Source organism: Triplophysa dalaica, chromosome 17 (assembly GCF_015846415.1).
Source record: "Triplophysa dalaica isolate WHDGS20190420 chromosome 17, ASM1584641v1, whole genome shotgun sequence".
Taxonomy (NCBI): Eukaryota; Metazoa; Chordata; class Actinopteri; order Cypriniformes; family Nemacheilidae; genus Triplophysa; species Triplophysa dalaica.
Genome location: NC_079558.1, coordinates 6,535,466 through 6,550,121, shown reverse-complemented (window position 1 = coordinate 6,550,121; position 14,656 = coordinate 6,535,466). Strand labels below are relative to the sequence as shown.

General features: G+C 39.7%; 1 protein-coding gene across 1 annotated transcript in view; it reads right to left on the bottom strand.

The window, feature by feature from the left end:
• The window catches only part of zeb1b (zinc finger E-box binding homeobox 1b), a 50,869-nt gene extending 45,611 nt beyond the window's left edge, over positions 1-5,258 (bottom strand). Inside the window, exon 1 of the mRNA XM_056771531.1 lies at positions 4,942-5,258. Within this exon, the coding sequence (XP_056627509.1) occupies positions 4,942-4,999 (58 nt within the window). The 5' untranslated portion in view covers positions 5,000-5,258. The remainder of the gene's footprint in view (positions 1-4,941) is intronic.
• Positions 5,259-14,656: the final 9,398 nt, after the last annotated feature.

The window sequence follows — 14,656 nt, the reverse complement described above, 5'->3', positions numbered from 1 at the left end:
GATACATGAAAATTTCCTCCCGAACGGGAAGAGATCCTAAATGTTAGCAGATGACTTTTAAAATGTCCCAGCAGCGTGTTATCCTGCAGAAAAGTGCTCACCTCTCACACACCTAAAGGAATATAAATGCATGCAAAAAAAGTCTCGACTTAATGTGCATGAGTAACATTTTCACAGCAAAACAAGCAGTTTAGTTTATTGGTTTAAACTTAGAAAGTTTGGTTTAGGGTGTGGAAATAGCCCAGTGTAGTAATTTAAGTTTTATCAGCCAAATAAATTACGCTTCACCCATTTTATCACAGAGCTGGCAGTAGCCTGACGTTGGCCCACAACTCTTCGAAGGTTATGACAGTAAACAAGCTAAATATTTCTCGGCCTTCATTGGGTGCGCCATTGTGACTATTTATAAAAATGTTGTCTGTGAACCTTAGAGTAACGCCAACCAATCAAGCAAAACGTTTAACTCATTTCTGAGGTGTAAATCGTTGACCTAAATTGTCACGGTATAAAAACACAGCCTTGCTAAAGTTCTGTTGAAACATAACCTCCATTTTGGAAAGCCACTACAAAGCACAGCACGCCCAACGGCTGCTGCCATGTTTATTTTCTTAGCCATGCTAATACCGGTCAGCCACATTCCTCTATTCCCAAACTGGGAGGTTTCAAATTGCCCTCCAGTACTCCTGACGGGAGCCAAAGGAGGACGGGACAGAGCGAGGGCTGCCCTGTGAACAACACCTGTCGTTTTGCGGACTATTAGCACCTTCACGTTTACAGCTTAATCTCCTGATCACCTTCATGTTACGCACGGCGAGAGTGCCAAGTGGCCGGGAACGCCATTAGAATGAGTCCTGCCTGGAAAGGTGAAAATAGGCATGCTGGGTCACTGCTGCGGCCTAGTGACTTAAAAAAAACTGGCTTTATCATTCACTATGTTTCAAAGAATCTAAGCGTTTTGGAAAAAATGGATGCGAAGCAATTTCAGTGGACGCTCCGTGACTCACTGTATGCTCAGTGACTTGCGTTTTTTAGAGCGCTTGGTGATATAAGCTAGGTGTGCTTTTAAATCAAATGGATTATGACTGCGCTGAACAGCCACGAAGCTTCAGAATGTTAAGACGCAGTCCGACACAGTTCACCTTCCTCACATTTTACAGATATTTCCACCTGAGACAACTTAAAACACTCTGAAGAAGAGTTGGCTATTAAGCATTCCACTCCTAACCGGAAAGTCCAAATTTGTGGGTTGTTTTTTGTTCCTGAAGTAAAGCACATGAATGCAGGCCTTAAACTTTACTACAACAGAATACTGCAAACTTACTTAGCGGACAGATAACTGATGAGAAGTATCTCTATTTATCTTCACATCTATAAATCCGAGTATAGTTTGCTTTCAGGATAGGCTGTTTAGGAGTCCAGTGTAAAGTGTGAGACACTCGCTAATGAATTCCATAACTTGTAAAAAATTCTTCACCTGCCCAACAGCTCTCCTTTGGGTTAACACCCTGCCTTTAACCAAAGCAACAGGGATGTCATAGATTTTTCACCTGATGGTGAAGTGCTGCTCTCACATGCTTATAGCGTCTGGTAAAAGATTCAGCACCACTAACCCAAACCTCCCCCTCTGATACCACCCTTCCAAATGGAGGTATATTACTAACATAACAGCAGTTTGAAATACATCTGACAGCCAAGACAAACACTTTCTTGACGGCAAGATAGAAGCCACCTTAAATACTGCCCATCGCTAAGAATGTCTTAAATTAATTTAACCCTGTGGCTAATCTCTCAATTGACCCATTAACAGCCACAAAACATTTTAGCAGTTTCTAAATAATTCAGTCTTACAGAAACAACACACATCTCGACTGTGATTTATCAAAATAGCAATGTTCCTAACAATTAGGCCTTTTGGATCAGTGCCAAAAACAAGTGGATTTTATAGATCTAAAGTTCTAAAAGAAACATTTAATGTGTGATTGCAACATCATCGAGTGTTATGTGAATTATAAATAATTATGAATATGTCATTATGAGCAAACAGTTTATTGGTATATATAAATCAACCATACAACATAAATAAATCCACAAGGCAACATGTCCGACTTTAAACAGTTTTAAAGTTAGTGCGTTGAGGACAAAGATTTCATTTATCCTGATTATGTGTAATAAAATTAAAGTAAGTCTGGTAAACAGAAAGTGAATCCATCTATTACAAGACAGTTTGCCTACAGTGAACATTTACTGTTGCCCTTTACACCAAACGGTGAAATGCTCTGGCAGCCACATTCCAATTATTCACGGTCTGATCAACACTCCTCACGGTGGAGAGGAGCGGAGGGGGAGGGACGTATGTTAATGACGCAGGGACGCGCACAGTCAGGATGCGTTCATCACGCACCGGGAGCGCTGATACACCGCGGGTGCGCTCCGAGGTCACATTCACTCCGTGACTTCAAATAGTTAACGATCAGGACACTTAAAGCCCATCCGTGCTTTGATATTATAACAATGGCTCATGTCATCATCACGAACCTTATTCAATTTGCTCAAGCACAGTTTTATGGGATTGTGATGAAGACGATCAATAAACCAAATTGCTTTCTAAAACATTCACTTTATTTAGAATAAAAAATGATATCATGCCTTTAAAATTCATATATAGATGTATTAATATAATAACACAAGCACACGCAGGTGCTGTTGCGCGGCTCAGGTGCGCCGCTGTGTTCGAGATACCTGCAGTGCGGGGAGCAGTGCCAAACGCCCTATGACAAAGCACTAACATTACTAATCCAGCAGCGCAGCAATACCACCAGTAACCGACATAATGTTAAATCATTAGATTTCGAAACAATTTCAGAACACATCTAAGCTTTTAACTACCGGATGAGAGTATAGGATAATGAGCGATGGTCCAGCACCTACAAGTACCGAGGACACAGAGGATGCTCTCTGCACTGTGGCGATGTTTTACAACAGCTATTAAGAGTAAGCTCAATAGAAGGCTGGGTGATAACAGACGCCCGTCCTTCTCTAGTAAAAAAACAACTGACAACAGCTGAGAGAGCATGCGAGATACACTGCACATATATCTTTTTTATACCTGCACAAGTTGACATTTGCTGCAACGCACGAGAAACGCCTTCCGTCTGCTTTCAAATGTATCTTAAAAAAAGATTCCTTCCTTGTTCAGCGAGTTCAGGAACCGAGAAAAATCAATAGCAGGATGTTGTCGAATGGTATTTTCTACAAAACCTAAGAGACATTTGTCTTCCCCTCCGATCAGGTAGGCACATATTTACAGGTCGCTTACACGCGCGTGCAGAGAGAACCGCTACATGGCGCGCGCATGGCGTCAGTCCGAGCAGAAGTGTCTTTCTTTCTTTATCTCTCAACAAAACAACCTACTAACATTAAAATATAACCCGTCCAAATTATTAAAGATATATAGTGATCTGAAATAGGTGAGTGCTCTCAAAAACCTCCACGGAGGTACGACTTAGAAATGTTTTAAAAGTGCGCTTACTCCCCATCGCACGAGCGAGAAAGAAATCATGTTTCACTTTTCTACTTATCGATCTTCCCTATCAATTGTCCGAAAAAAACATCGTTTAAGGTATATACCCCGGGACGACGGTACAGAATGCGCTCAGATAAATCGTCATAATTCAGAAGAGCGACTGCCAAAGCACGATAAGTTATTAACCCCATATAAACCTGTTACGCGCGTATATTAAAACGCATAAAACCTATAGATACATAAAGTCCTCAAAACAAACTGTCAATGCAATAAGTCCAGCTGCAGCACCAGTATCCGAGCGCGATTTATCAGGATTCTCTGCGCTGCTCGGGATGTATACGCATTCCTTATATAGGCTGTTGCAGTTGTTAGCAGCAGACAGCCGTTCAGATTCCTTTCCTTTTCTCTTCAGCGTTACCACCCATCTAGAAATGTGGCAGACGGGCTCCACAAACAGGTTGCTTTAACTGGCATCGTGCTTATGAGTCCCGGTCCCACATGGGAGCTGGAGACGGGCAGAGCTGTTACATAAACACACCCTTATCTTCGCATTATAAACTTTCTTTAGGAAGAAACTTTGTTGTCAAATTTCCCAGCGAATATCACACAGAGAGCAACGTGCTGGTGTTATCAGGCAGTTCTTATGAGCTCTAAGGCAAAGTGAGACTTGTAGCTGTACCACAGAAACTAAAACAAGCCTAACCGTCACACTTGCAATATGAAAGTATTTGTTCAAAAATATGACATAAGATAAAACGGTGACACACATGTTCATCCATTTAAAGAAGCTATTCTTAGTTTCTGTTAGCTCGCTAGCTAACGTTACCTGCTACCACGCAGACAGCGGAACAACCCAATGCAGATATATCAAAGTTTGTTGTTAACGAAAATAAAAGAAATCCTTCACAAAAATTCGGATTATAAAAGCGCGTATTTATCCCAACATTTTCACCACTTCAAAGTCTCAAAACGATTTGTCAAAACAATTTCCCCGCATCGGACCAAACAGGTACATTTCGAGCAAGAAAATAAGTTTCAGTTCGACTCAGACGCAAACAGTGTCGTTCACAGAAGTAACATATTCGACTCGAATAGACATTCAACCTGAAATGTTTATATAAAGTTAACGAAAGGCGAAGAGGAATAAAAAGGGAAACAAAAGCGATAGTCAGTTATATGGGATTGGTGCGTATAACGGTCCGCGCTCGCGCTCTGCACCGCTAGGCGGAGAGAGAGTCGCGAGCGCGGCAGGTATAACGGTACACTACATAGGCGCTATAACACAGCGCTACTTTCCAGCACTTTGACTGACTAGAAATTGTGCCGCTCGGGAAGTTCGAGAGTCCGGAGTTGAATGAAATTAGTCGTCGCCCGCCAAAGTGAGCGACGACCGGCAGGAGCGAAGGGTTTTTACTCACCGTTTGTCCTCTTCGGGTTCGCCTGCTTTCTGCGCTTACACCTGGGGCCATCCGCCATGATCCTTTCGCTGTGTCTAAATGCTGCTGGAGAGTCACCTCCTCTCGCCCCCACACCTCCCCTCCCTCCCTTCTACTCCACCTCCCCTCCCTGCACCTGGTTTACGACACTCGGCTTTACGACATTACCTTCTGGCTCCTACACCTCTCTCTCTGGCGCTCAGACCCCCGTCTCTGCCCAACTCCCGCCCCTCAACGCAATCCCTGTGGCGCTGCTGCCTCATGTGAGGTTACTCCACCCCACCTCGTTCCGAAACGGCCACTAAACAACCTGTCCATGTACACGGAGAGCAGTTAGAAAATCTGCTTTGATTGACAGCTCAAAGAGCGGATGATTGTCTGTCCTATACAAACATTTCCATGGCCGTCATTAAGGGAAACCGCAGCGGTAAACATTAAAACTGAATCAAGCGTCATGATACATTTTGCTCACTAAGAGTGGGGGCGGGGAAAGTTTGACACGTGCACCTGTTAGTTGCGCGCATTGACACATAAATAACATCTTTGATGTATTTGCCCTTCTTGTTTAAAAATAAGAAAACTCGATGTGAAAAAACTAGTTGCAGCTAACTGTTGAACATTTTATATTTCTATTGGAAAAATGATGTAACTATTTATGCAAATTAAACAAAGACAAAATGCAGCTCAAAACAACTAATGACACTGCAAAAATGGCAAGAACGCAATAAATAACATATAAACCATTTTTGAACAGAAATATTAAAAAAGTTGTTTAAAAAATTTAACTTTTAGAACACGTGACACCCTGCTCTCATAAATTATTAGTGTAATTGACTTTTTGCTCCAAGCTTTCTAGTGGAACATCTAGTCCCGGTTTTCCACATTTATATACTTCATAATAACATCACTCAAAATAAGGTTTTCAAAATGTTCCAATAGACCTGTCAAGATAATACAGACCGTTTTAAATCTTTTATATGGCTGCCAGTTTTCGCCCGTTCGTTTTAAATCGCACGTTTTTATTTAGTCTATATTTGAATGCAAAGAAACATGTCTGCAACTTCAAAGTAGTGCCATTCATTTATTGATTATTGATAGTAATGTCAATGGCTAATTGGTCGCCCATGTAGGTTTTTTTGAGAAACTTTTCAAACAGTTCACATGTCATAATGGAAAAAATAACATTTGCTTAACATTTCGCTTTCAGTTTGCTTCCATAAATGTCGATATTTCTGTGTTATAGCAAAGGGGTCTGTGTATTTTTATCAATTTAAAGTATTATGAAAATACCTCAGTGTGTGCGATTGTGTAGGAAATAGGAATGCAGTGCGTGTCCAAAAGCACAGGGAGGATCATGGGACCCTCACTGCAATGATTCAGTCCTCCACCCAAAGAAAGAGCTCGCTGTTCCCCAGGGATGTTTACGCCTCTTACTCTGACCAGGGAGAAACGCGTGAGCGGTAGAGAGAATGAGAGAGAGAGATTCTAACAGAAAGTGGTACTGTAAGAATAAAAAGAACAGAGGGAAGTTAGAGAAACATGTATGATGGAGAACGAGGCAAACCAAAGCTTTGTATGTCGCACATTTTTTGACATCATATCACTCAGAACCCATGGAAAAAAAGAGCAAAGAGCAAAGTATCTTAAGAAACATGAATTCAGCAGACCAAAATATGAGCTTGCACATTTATATCTTTAAACACAAGGACACCAACAAGGATACCAATCCTGTACTGTCTGAAGGTCTGCCGTTCTCCGTTACAGGTCACAAAAGCGAGTGCTGCGGCAGTGGCGGGTAGGGCTATTCTTGTACCTGATGACTATCAGGTTTCTGTAAGACCTCAGCTGGGTGTGGTGTACTTAGCATAGGTCTGCAGAGTATAGTCCGCATTGATTAAGTGAATAAAGTATATAATCTCACAATGATATGCTGTGAAACAAAGCCTGTAGGACTACATAAGAAAAGTTCAATTTAGACAATTTATAAAAAAATAATACATTATTGGTTTATGTTTTGGCTGCATGTTGAATTTACAGTTAAAGTGCCACCTACTGTGTCATAATATTTCCCTCCATTTAACTTTCTGTGTGTTTGCATTTTTACACGCTGAGGTGAAATCGGCCAAGAAAATTATTTCCATAAAGCGGCTTTTGACAATACGGTTCGAAAGGAACCATGACCTTCTAAAACATTCCAAAGCCGTCACACACGTTTATTCAAATCTGTAAACACTCACCAGGTGAGCCATGGTCATGAGAACAGGAAGTAGAAAAGGAAATGAAACAATGGTTAGGAGACAAATGACACGGCAATTTCACTTTGAATGTTTAGAGAGAAGACAAGGAACGTGTTGAAAGCAATATCCTCAAAGTACGTGGTGGAATCTTTGCAAAGAATAGTTTAGAGATGGTCTCTGGTGGTAGCCTCAGATACCCTCCCCTGTCATCTGTCTAAGCCTCTCCAACCCATGGGCTCTTTCACTTCATCAAAGAGACAACAGACAGAGCTGAGTAAGGTGCCTGTCCCTTCATCATTAAGCCAGTTCTCTCTGCCCATGGCTGCTGACAGTGAATTATTCAACAGGACAAAGTGCTCTTTGGCTGTGCAGAGGCTTTATAGAGCAACAGATAATAATAGCATTAATGTCCACAGAACTTCATTAAGTGAGTTAGCACTCGGCATTCCGTCCTCTCGAGATATATATTATTTTGCAAGTTTGCATGAGCGTATAATGGAAAGGTGCAACGTGGAAAAGGGCGGACAGGTTTGGCTCGCTGTCTGTAATGAAGGGGTTTGAGGTATGCTCCCCACTGGTCATGACCATTGCTGAGGTAGAGTTGCAGAAATAATATTGGGAAGGAGTGAGGTAAGCTTTCGGTGGGATTATACGAACATCGTCTTTCAAATTTTGTACGCAGTGCCGCCTCGAAAGAAATCGTCACCACCGACATTCTGTGGACTTGGACCTCACCATGAGCACTTGGAATGGTAAAATATTGTTTTGTGGTTTAGCTTGTCTTTAAACAGGCATCAGTTAAATTCTCCCTGTGTGACTTCAGCAGCTGTCCAGCTGAGTCTGCTCCAGGTGCCACTCCGCTCCAGCAGGCAGACCGGCGAGCTCAGAGACAGACGGCATTAAAACAGAGAGAAGGTGAAAAACAGACTTTCCCTGGCTTCGAGAAAAAGAAAAAAAAGGCGGTTCAGTAAAAGGCAGGCTTCATCAGAGATCAATGATGAGGCATTTTAAAAACCACACACGTGCTCACTCTCTCTCTTTCTGCTAGTGCTAACCGACTGGAAAAGACAGGGCTATTATTCTGTGGAAAGTCCAGTCTATTCCCGTTTTCCTTGGATGCTGCCTTTTCGACATGAAGTCATATTTTCTCGCGACCACGGAAAACAAAGAGTAAAAATAATGCTAGTGCATATATTGAAACTACATTATAATATCCACTGTGCTATTAAAATAGCAATACAAATGCCAGTAGCCTCTATACCCGGTTACTGGTGACAGGACCACACAGATGGACTAAATTAAAATCCAACAATGTCTGGCGGGTTCCAATTCACAGTTTAACGGGAGCAGTGGTGACATCATCAATATTTATTTTTTATTTGAGCAAGTGATCTCATACAACTAGACAATTTATCAAGTTTATCTAATAATCAAATAAACTAAATTTTCTTCACCTGTTATCAACAATGTAAAACATGTTTAGCCAGTTTACTTTATTTCTTTATGATGTAAATAACATTCTGGCAAAATGCTTGTTATATCAGAGTTCGATTTTGAGATTTTAGTCTGGTTTTCACAGACTGGGTCACATATTATTTATATAAAAATTAATATTTATGATGACTGAATTAATGCTATACCTTACAAAAGGATTAGATAACATAGATGCGGATCCTTAAAATAACATTTCTGACAATCTATTTTACCTCGTTTTTATCTAATGTTACTTTTTTTCACCAGGAAGGTAAACAGGAACGAAACAGAATGGAAGAGAAGAAGTGAATGAGAAAGGAAGAGAGGAGATAGAAGGAGCGACAGCAACGTGGGGAGGGGGACTGTAGAAACCATCCTCACTGCTCTACATTAAGGGATCAGGCCGCATCTCTGTAAATGAGTATTGATCCTCCTCCTGGCGGGATCATTTAGGAGATTAATGCTGGCAGTAGTGTTTAGGGGGGGAGTTCCAGTTGGTCCAGGGGGGAGCCGAGTCAGTGCTGCCCAGGACAGAGAGCCTGCTGTGGGGCTACGTGGAGAACAAGCCCCTACCTCCCCTTCGAACCATCTGGACTAACAGCTCAGAGCGCCAGCTGTGTGGGGGAAGGGAAAATTGTGAGTGTTTGTGTTGGGGGGGTTAAAGGAGAGAGAAAAAGGAAGGAAGAGTAAAGGAAATTCTAAAGAAACAGGAAAATGTATAGGATAAAGTCAGTTCAAATTGTTTTTTGTGTCGCTCGTTGAAGGAACAGAGTAAGGGAACAGAAAGAGAGAGAAATGAAAGAGAAACACAGGTGTCAAGCAGAACTGGAGAAAAAAGATGAACATATTTAAGGAACAAGGGATCAACAGGTAAGTAGAAACATTTGAGAAAGGAAAGTGAAATAAAGTGTACTTACAATAATGGATGGAAAAAAGAGAACTCTGGGACCTTTGGCAATGCACTCAGCCAACTTCTATTATACAATCACAGAAAACAGAAATGTAATCATCTCAAACCAGGGACGGATCATAAAGGTAACCAAAACTGGCATTTGCTGGAGACTACACAGATTTAGAGACCCCATTAAGCAAACGCAGGTTTCTTTTCTGTGTTAATGTATTTCCTTTTTAAACAAGATGTTTGGGTGGGACACATCAAAAGACTTCAATCAACAGCAGATACAAGCCAATGTCATGAATATATTATATAAAGAGAAAAACAGTGAATAACTTTTTCTTTCAAAACAATGGTTCTGGGTACCACCGTTGTTCGGTTACGATATATTTTGTGTTTTGAGGAAGAAAGCAATGCAGGTTTGAAATGAAAAGAGGGTGAGCAAATTATGATTTAAATTTTTGGGTAAACTATCCCTTTAGTCAACTTTTAATAGTAAACTAGTATATGTAGACAAGGCCTCAAAACCATAAAAGTTAGATTGGCAGTTAGATGCTAACATCTGTGTAGAAATTTCAAAATGTCAGAAGTGATTTGTTTGTCTTGCAGCTCTGTTGCCAGAAAAAACTTTGAGTTGATTTTTATATGATCCAGAACAATACGCCAAAAATCTGTGTTGTGCTTTAACCAGTTGCTGTGTACATGTTTCGTCCATTCTGGTGTTCTGAAGTTACTGCTGATCATAGAAAATGCAAAGATGAATGCCATGACGACAAAACTATTCCAGAGCTCAGAAAAACTCAAGGGCCCAACAATGGAATGTTTTGAAGGCAAGATTGAGAAGTCGATCACATTAAACTCCCCATTTCTCAAGAACAAGGCCATTATGATCTCACTTCCTCTTCTATGGATTATCCATAGGCTGCATTACAGTTCTGACGCTTAGGAGAATTTGGAAACACCCAACACAAAATAACTGTATTGAAGCAGATTCCGCTTATAATGTAATGCAGTCCTCAGGTTATCGTTTGATCAATTTAATATAACCTTGTGTACAATAAAAATGTTACAAAAAATGTATTGATCAAATATCTTTAATATTGGTTACGTCAAATTTTTACCAATACAAACTTTCTTTTTTTCTGCCAATTCTGGTGTTTGAAACAGTATTTGAGTACTAAATCTATTAGAGCATTACAACTTTCAATGCTTCACTGAAAAATACACAGATGTTTAAAACCGATATCAGAAATATTTGTATGCTTTGTCTTTGTAAAATATGTGTGACAATTATTTTAATGAGTAATAAAATCTATCCAAGTGCCCAGTGATCGTCTACGGGAAAAATAAGTGTGCGAGAAGAATTGGCGTATAGCTGAGGCGTGCTGATGCGCATGTGTGCATGATTTTTTTGGATCATCCAGGTTGTACGGGTGAGCTAAATCTGTCACGCAGATTAGAGGAGATGCATTCCAAATGTTCCGTCAAAAATTCACCTCACAACCGCAGCTAAAATTTATTTTGTGTATTCTGGAACACAGAGCCGTTTCTTCTGCTCATTTCTCCTGGCATGTTTTATAGAAAGAATCATGTGCTTCCCACACTCACGTCTGTGTATCAAAGAATATTCCCACATTTACAGTAGGTGATGTGCAGATGTGAACACACCTGAGAGAACAGAGAAATACATGACCATGAGAGAAACCAACAGAGAAGAAAGTTATCCAAGGGATTTGATCGAAGGAAAATTTCCAGAAAAGGCATTTGGAAATCCTCCTTATTACTGTCCTAAGGTTTGTTTTCCGCTGGTTCAGTCTGTTCCCTTTGCATTAGTGGTTAGAGATTTCCATGTTTATTATGCAGGCATTTAACCGTTCAGAATTCCTGCCATCATGTGGATAGATTTGCTGTATTAGCATGGTACTAATTTCTTTCCAATATGCTGTAGGACCTAAAACTTTTCATTACAGAAGCAGAGGAAGATTAAACCAGTAAAGATTTTCTCATTAAAACGGCTTGGATTTAAAAGGATTCAATACATTACTCTGAATTGCACTGTACATTCTATAGCATTCTACCTGAAATTGTTAAACAATAAATTCTGCAAAAGCTGGTTGCATATGATAGTGTGACTAATCACAGACCGTTCACACTTCACAATTTCATTTTAATTCGTATTGTCCAGATTACACTCTATGTTCAATGTATTTAAAGAACCCAGTCTTTGACAGTTTTAGGGGCTTTGATTTTTGGGTGTTTAACAATGGATGTCCATGTTTCTAATTTAAAAAACACTTTATATTTCAAATATTTCAAGTCTATTGTTCATCGCTGTCCCACTTCTCACAAAATGACTGGATTTCTACCAGTCTATATAAAGTCCCTCCTTCCAAAACACTTTGATTGGTAAAGCTGACCAGGTCTTTCGTGATTGGCTTCCGCTTCTAAGGCTGTTGTGATTGGTGCCCCTCTCACGTATATTCATAAACGTTGGCTAATAGCAATAAACAGTAACAATAGTGTCAACTTCACTTTATCAGTTAAAAACATGCGGATCAATCGAAGTGTAACAGAGGTTTATTAGTGCATGACAAAAAATCAATCTATGTAAGAGAGCGCATTTTTCCCCCTACTATGGCAAAGGGAAAGGCACCGGACCGAATGGCGTCAGACAGGTTATATTAAATAACACTAATAACAGAAGCGTAAGTTTTGCCTTTTTATATTGGACCAGAGTTGGATAATAAAACAATCAGATTGACTAGAAGACATTTGCAAGCAGGACTTCAAAGGATGTTTCATAAAAGTGTTTAAGAGGTAAGCGCACACACACACAATATCAGTGTATTACACAAGTCATGGAAGCTGTTATTTGACCGTTCGTTATCTTAGAATGTGTGTAGTGGAATTATTATTATCAGCTGTGGGACTGTGATGAAAGTGAAAGTAGTTTAGCGTGTAGCTCAGTCAAATATTTACGATCTCTGATAACTAAACACTACTCCAGCGGCTCTTCCACTTCTTTAAGGAAGACCTCGCCCTTTTTTGCTCTATTCGTATGGGCGGAGGTTATTAAAAGCACTCGAAATAGTGACATCATGAACCCGGAAAGAAGAGGGCTGTAGTCCGATCCAGCCGTTCTCTGGAAGGCGAATTCTGTTAAAGACAATATCTCACTTGGCATTGAACTTTGAGCTTTATCATTTTGCAGGGTATTATTTATGCTCTAACAGCAACATTACAAACTAACTAAAGGTTTAAAAATGTGATCGCAGGGAATGTTTTAACATAAACAAGGCACAGGATATGTCTACTTAACAGTCTACAAAACACTTAATATTAGGAGACAATATGAAAAGTAGCAGGAACGGACAGGTGGGATTACTTCGTGGGGTCTTTTGAGAAAGACTATTTTAGACCGGTTTCAAAAGAGGAAGCAATACACACACAACATTCACACCTTCACACATCTAGACCCAAATGAGCTGGTATAAGAGTCAGCAGTGCATGAAAGCTGCAACTAGCTACAAATATCAGCCTTTAAAAAAAACACAGCCTATTTCACTATATCTATTCAGCTGCCTATGTCTATTCAGTTGAGTGTCATGAACTCACTGTCAACTCTGTGGGAGCTGAGGACAAGCTTCAAAAGACAAATCAAAGAGAGATTTTGTTAGCTGTGTTAGGTGTATACTTCTGGGCAAAACTGGAGGTTGAAAAACACTATTTAGGGATGCTCTTTACTAAAACTTTCTTTGTGGCATTGAAAGCTTTTCAGAAGAATGTGTCATGAAATCAATCTGAGTAGAGAAAAATCTTGTGAACCTTTCGGTATTATGGTATGCAGGTGATGAACAAGTGGGTCATCATGATAACTGCCCCATCTGGAGCAATTCATATACTCACCTTTTCTCTAACTCTCTGGTGGCCATTAGAGATTTTACAGAAAACTATTCAAATGGATATCTTGTTACAGAACAGACAACCCTTAACCATAAAAAATATGCCTGAAACAAGTCAGAGAAGGAAGAAGAGGGAGGAAGGGAGAAAAGGAGATCCTAACATGAAAGAGACTGAATAAGAGAATTTAGCTGATTATTTAAAGGCATCTTGCCTCATTCTCTCTTTCTTTATAATTTCTATCTTTAAACCATGAAATATTATTGAGTTAGAAATGAGGTTAGTCAATAAAAGTACAGGAGGCATGATGGCAACAAAATGCAGGCGTAAGATCTGGGCCACTATTTTGAAGACAATGTGGAAATTTATCTTCTCTCTAAATTGGATTTACAATGTTCAAAGGCACATGAATTGACCAATGAACCACCCACATTCAGTGTTTAAAAATGATTCTGCATTAGGCAATAAAGCAAATCTAAATTGATCTGAATTGTCTTGCAAATTGGTGTCTTGGAGTCTGTATGTCATTCCACTCTCCAAAGCAGAAAAATATTTTGGATGCTTTTGGTTTGGTTTTTAAAAATATGACACCTTTAAAAAAATCAGCTTTCAGTTGTGCAAAAAAAGATAAATCAACCACCCGTTTTCCTGTAATTTGTTTCTGTGCGTATTTTTGAGATATAACCTATTTTCTTCTCATTTCAAGAAATCGCAACTCAACTCTCCAGCATCTAGATGAAAAACACATTTTTATTGCATTGTCATAATTGAATGCAATAAAAGTGATGCAATCTCCCCTTTTCATGCAATATGATTACGGCACTACCCCTATTCAATAAACCTGCTTGGCTCACATTTTCCCTCAGATACTTGAATTTGATAAAAAATAAAAAAGATTGGACTGTACATTTCTCACACTAAGCATCGCTCTGACAGCACAACATTGGCAAGTTACATTTTTGCGGCCTCTGATTGGCTACATTTACTGAGTTGAACCGGTGTTGCCTTGACCGTACCATTTCATTTCGAAGGGGTGTACATACAGCTATGCTATGAATTGCGAGGGAACAAACATAACGTTATTGTTAAATAATTATGTTATATAACAATACATGTTCAGCAATAAATACAAAAAGGATTATCCTGAACGCATTTTATTGTTTTTAAAGAGATAATCACAAACATAATATAC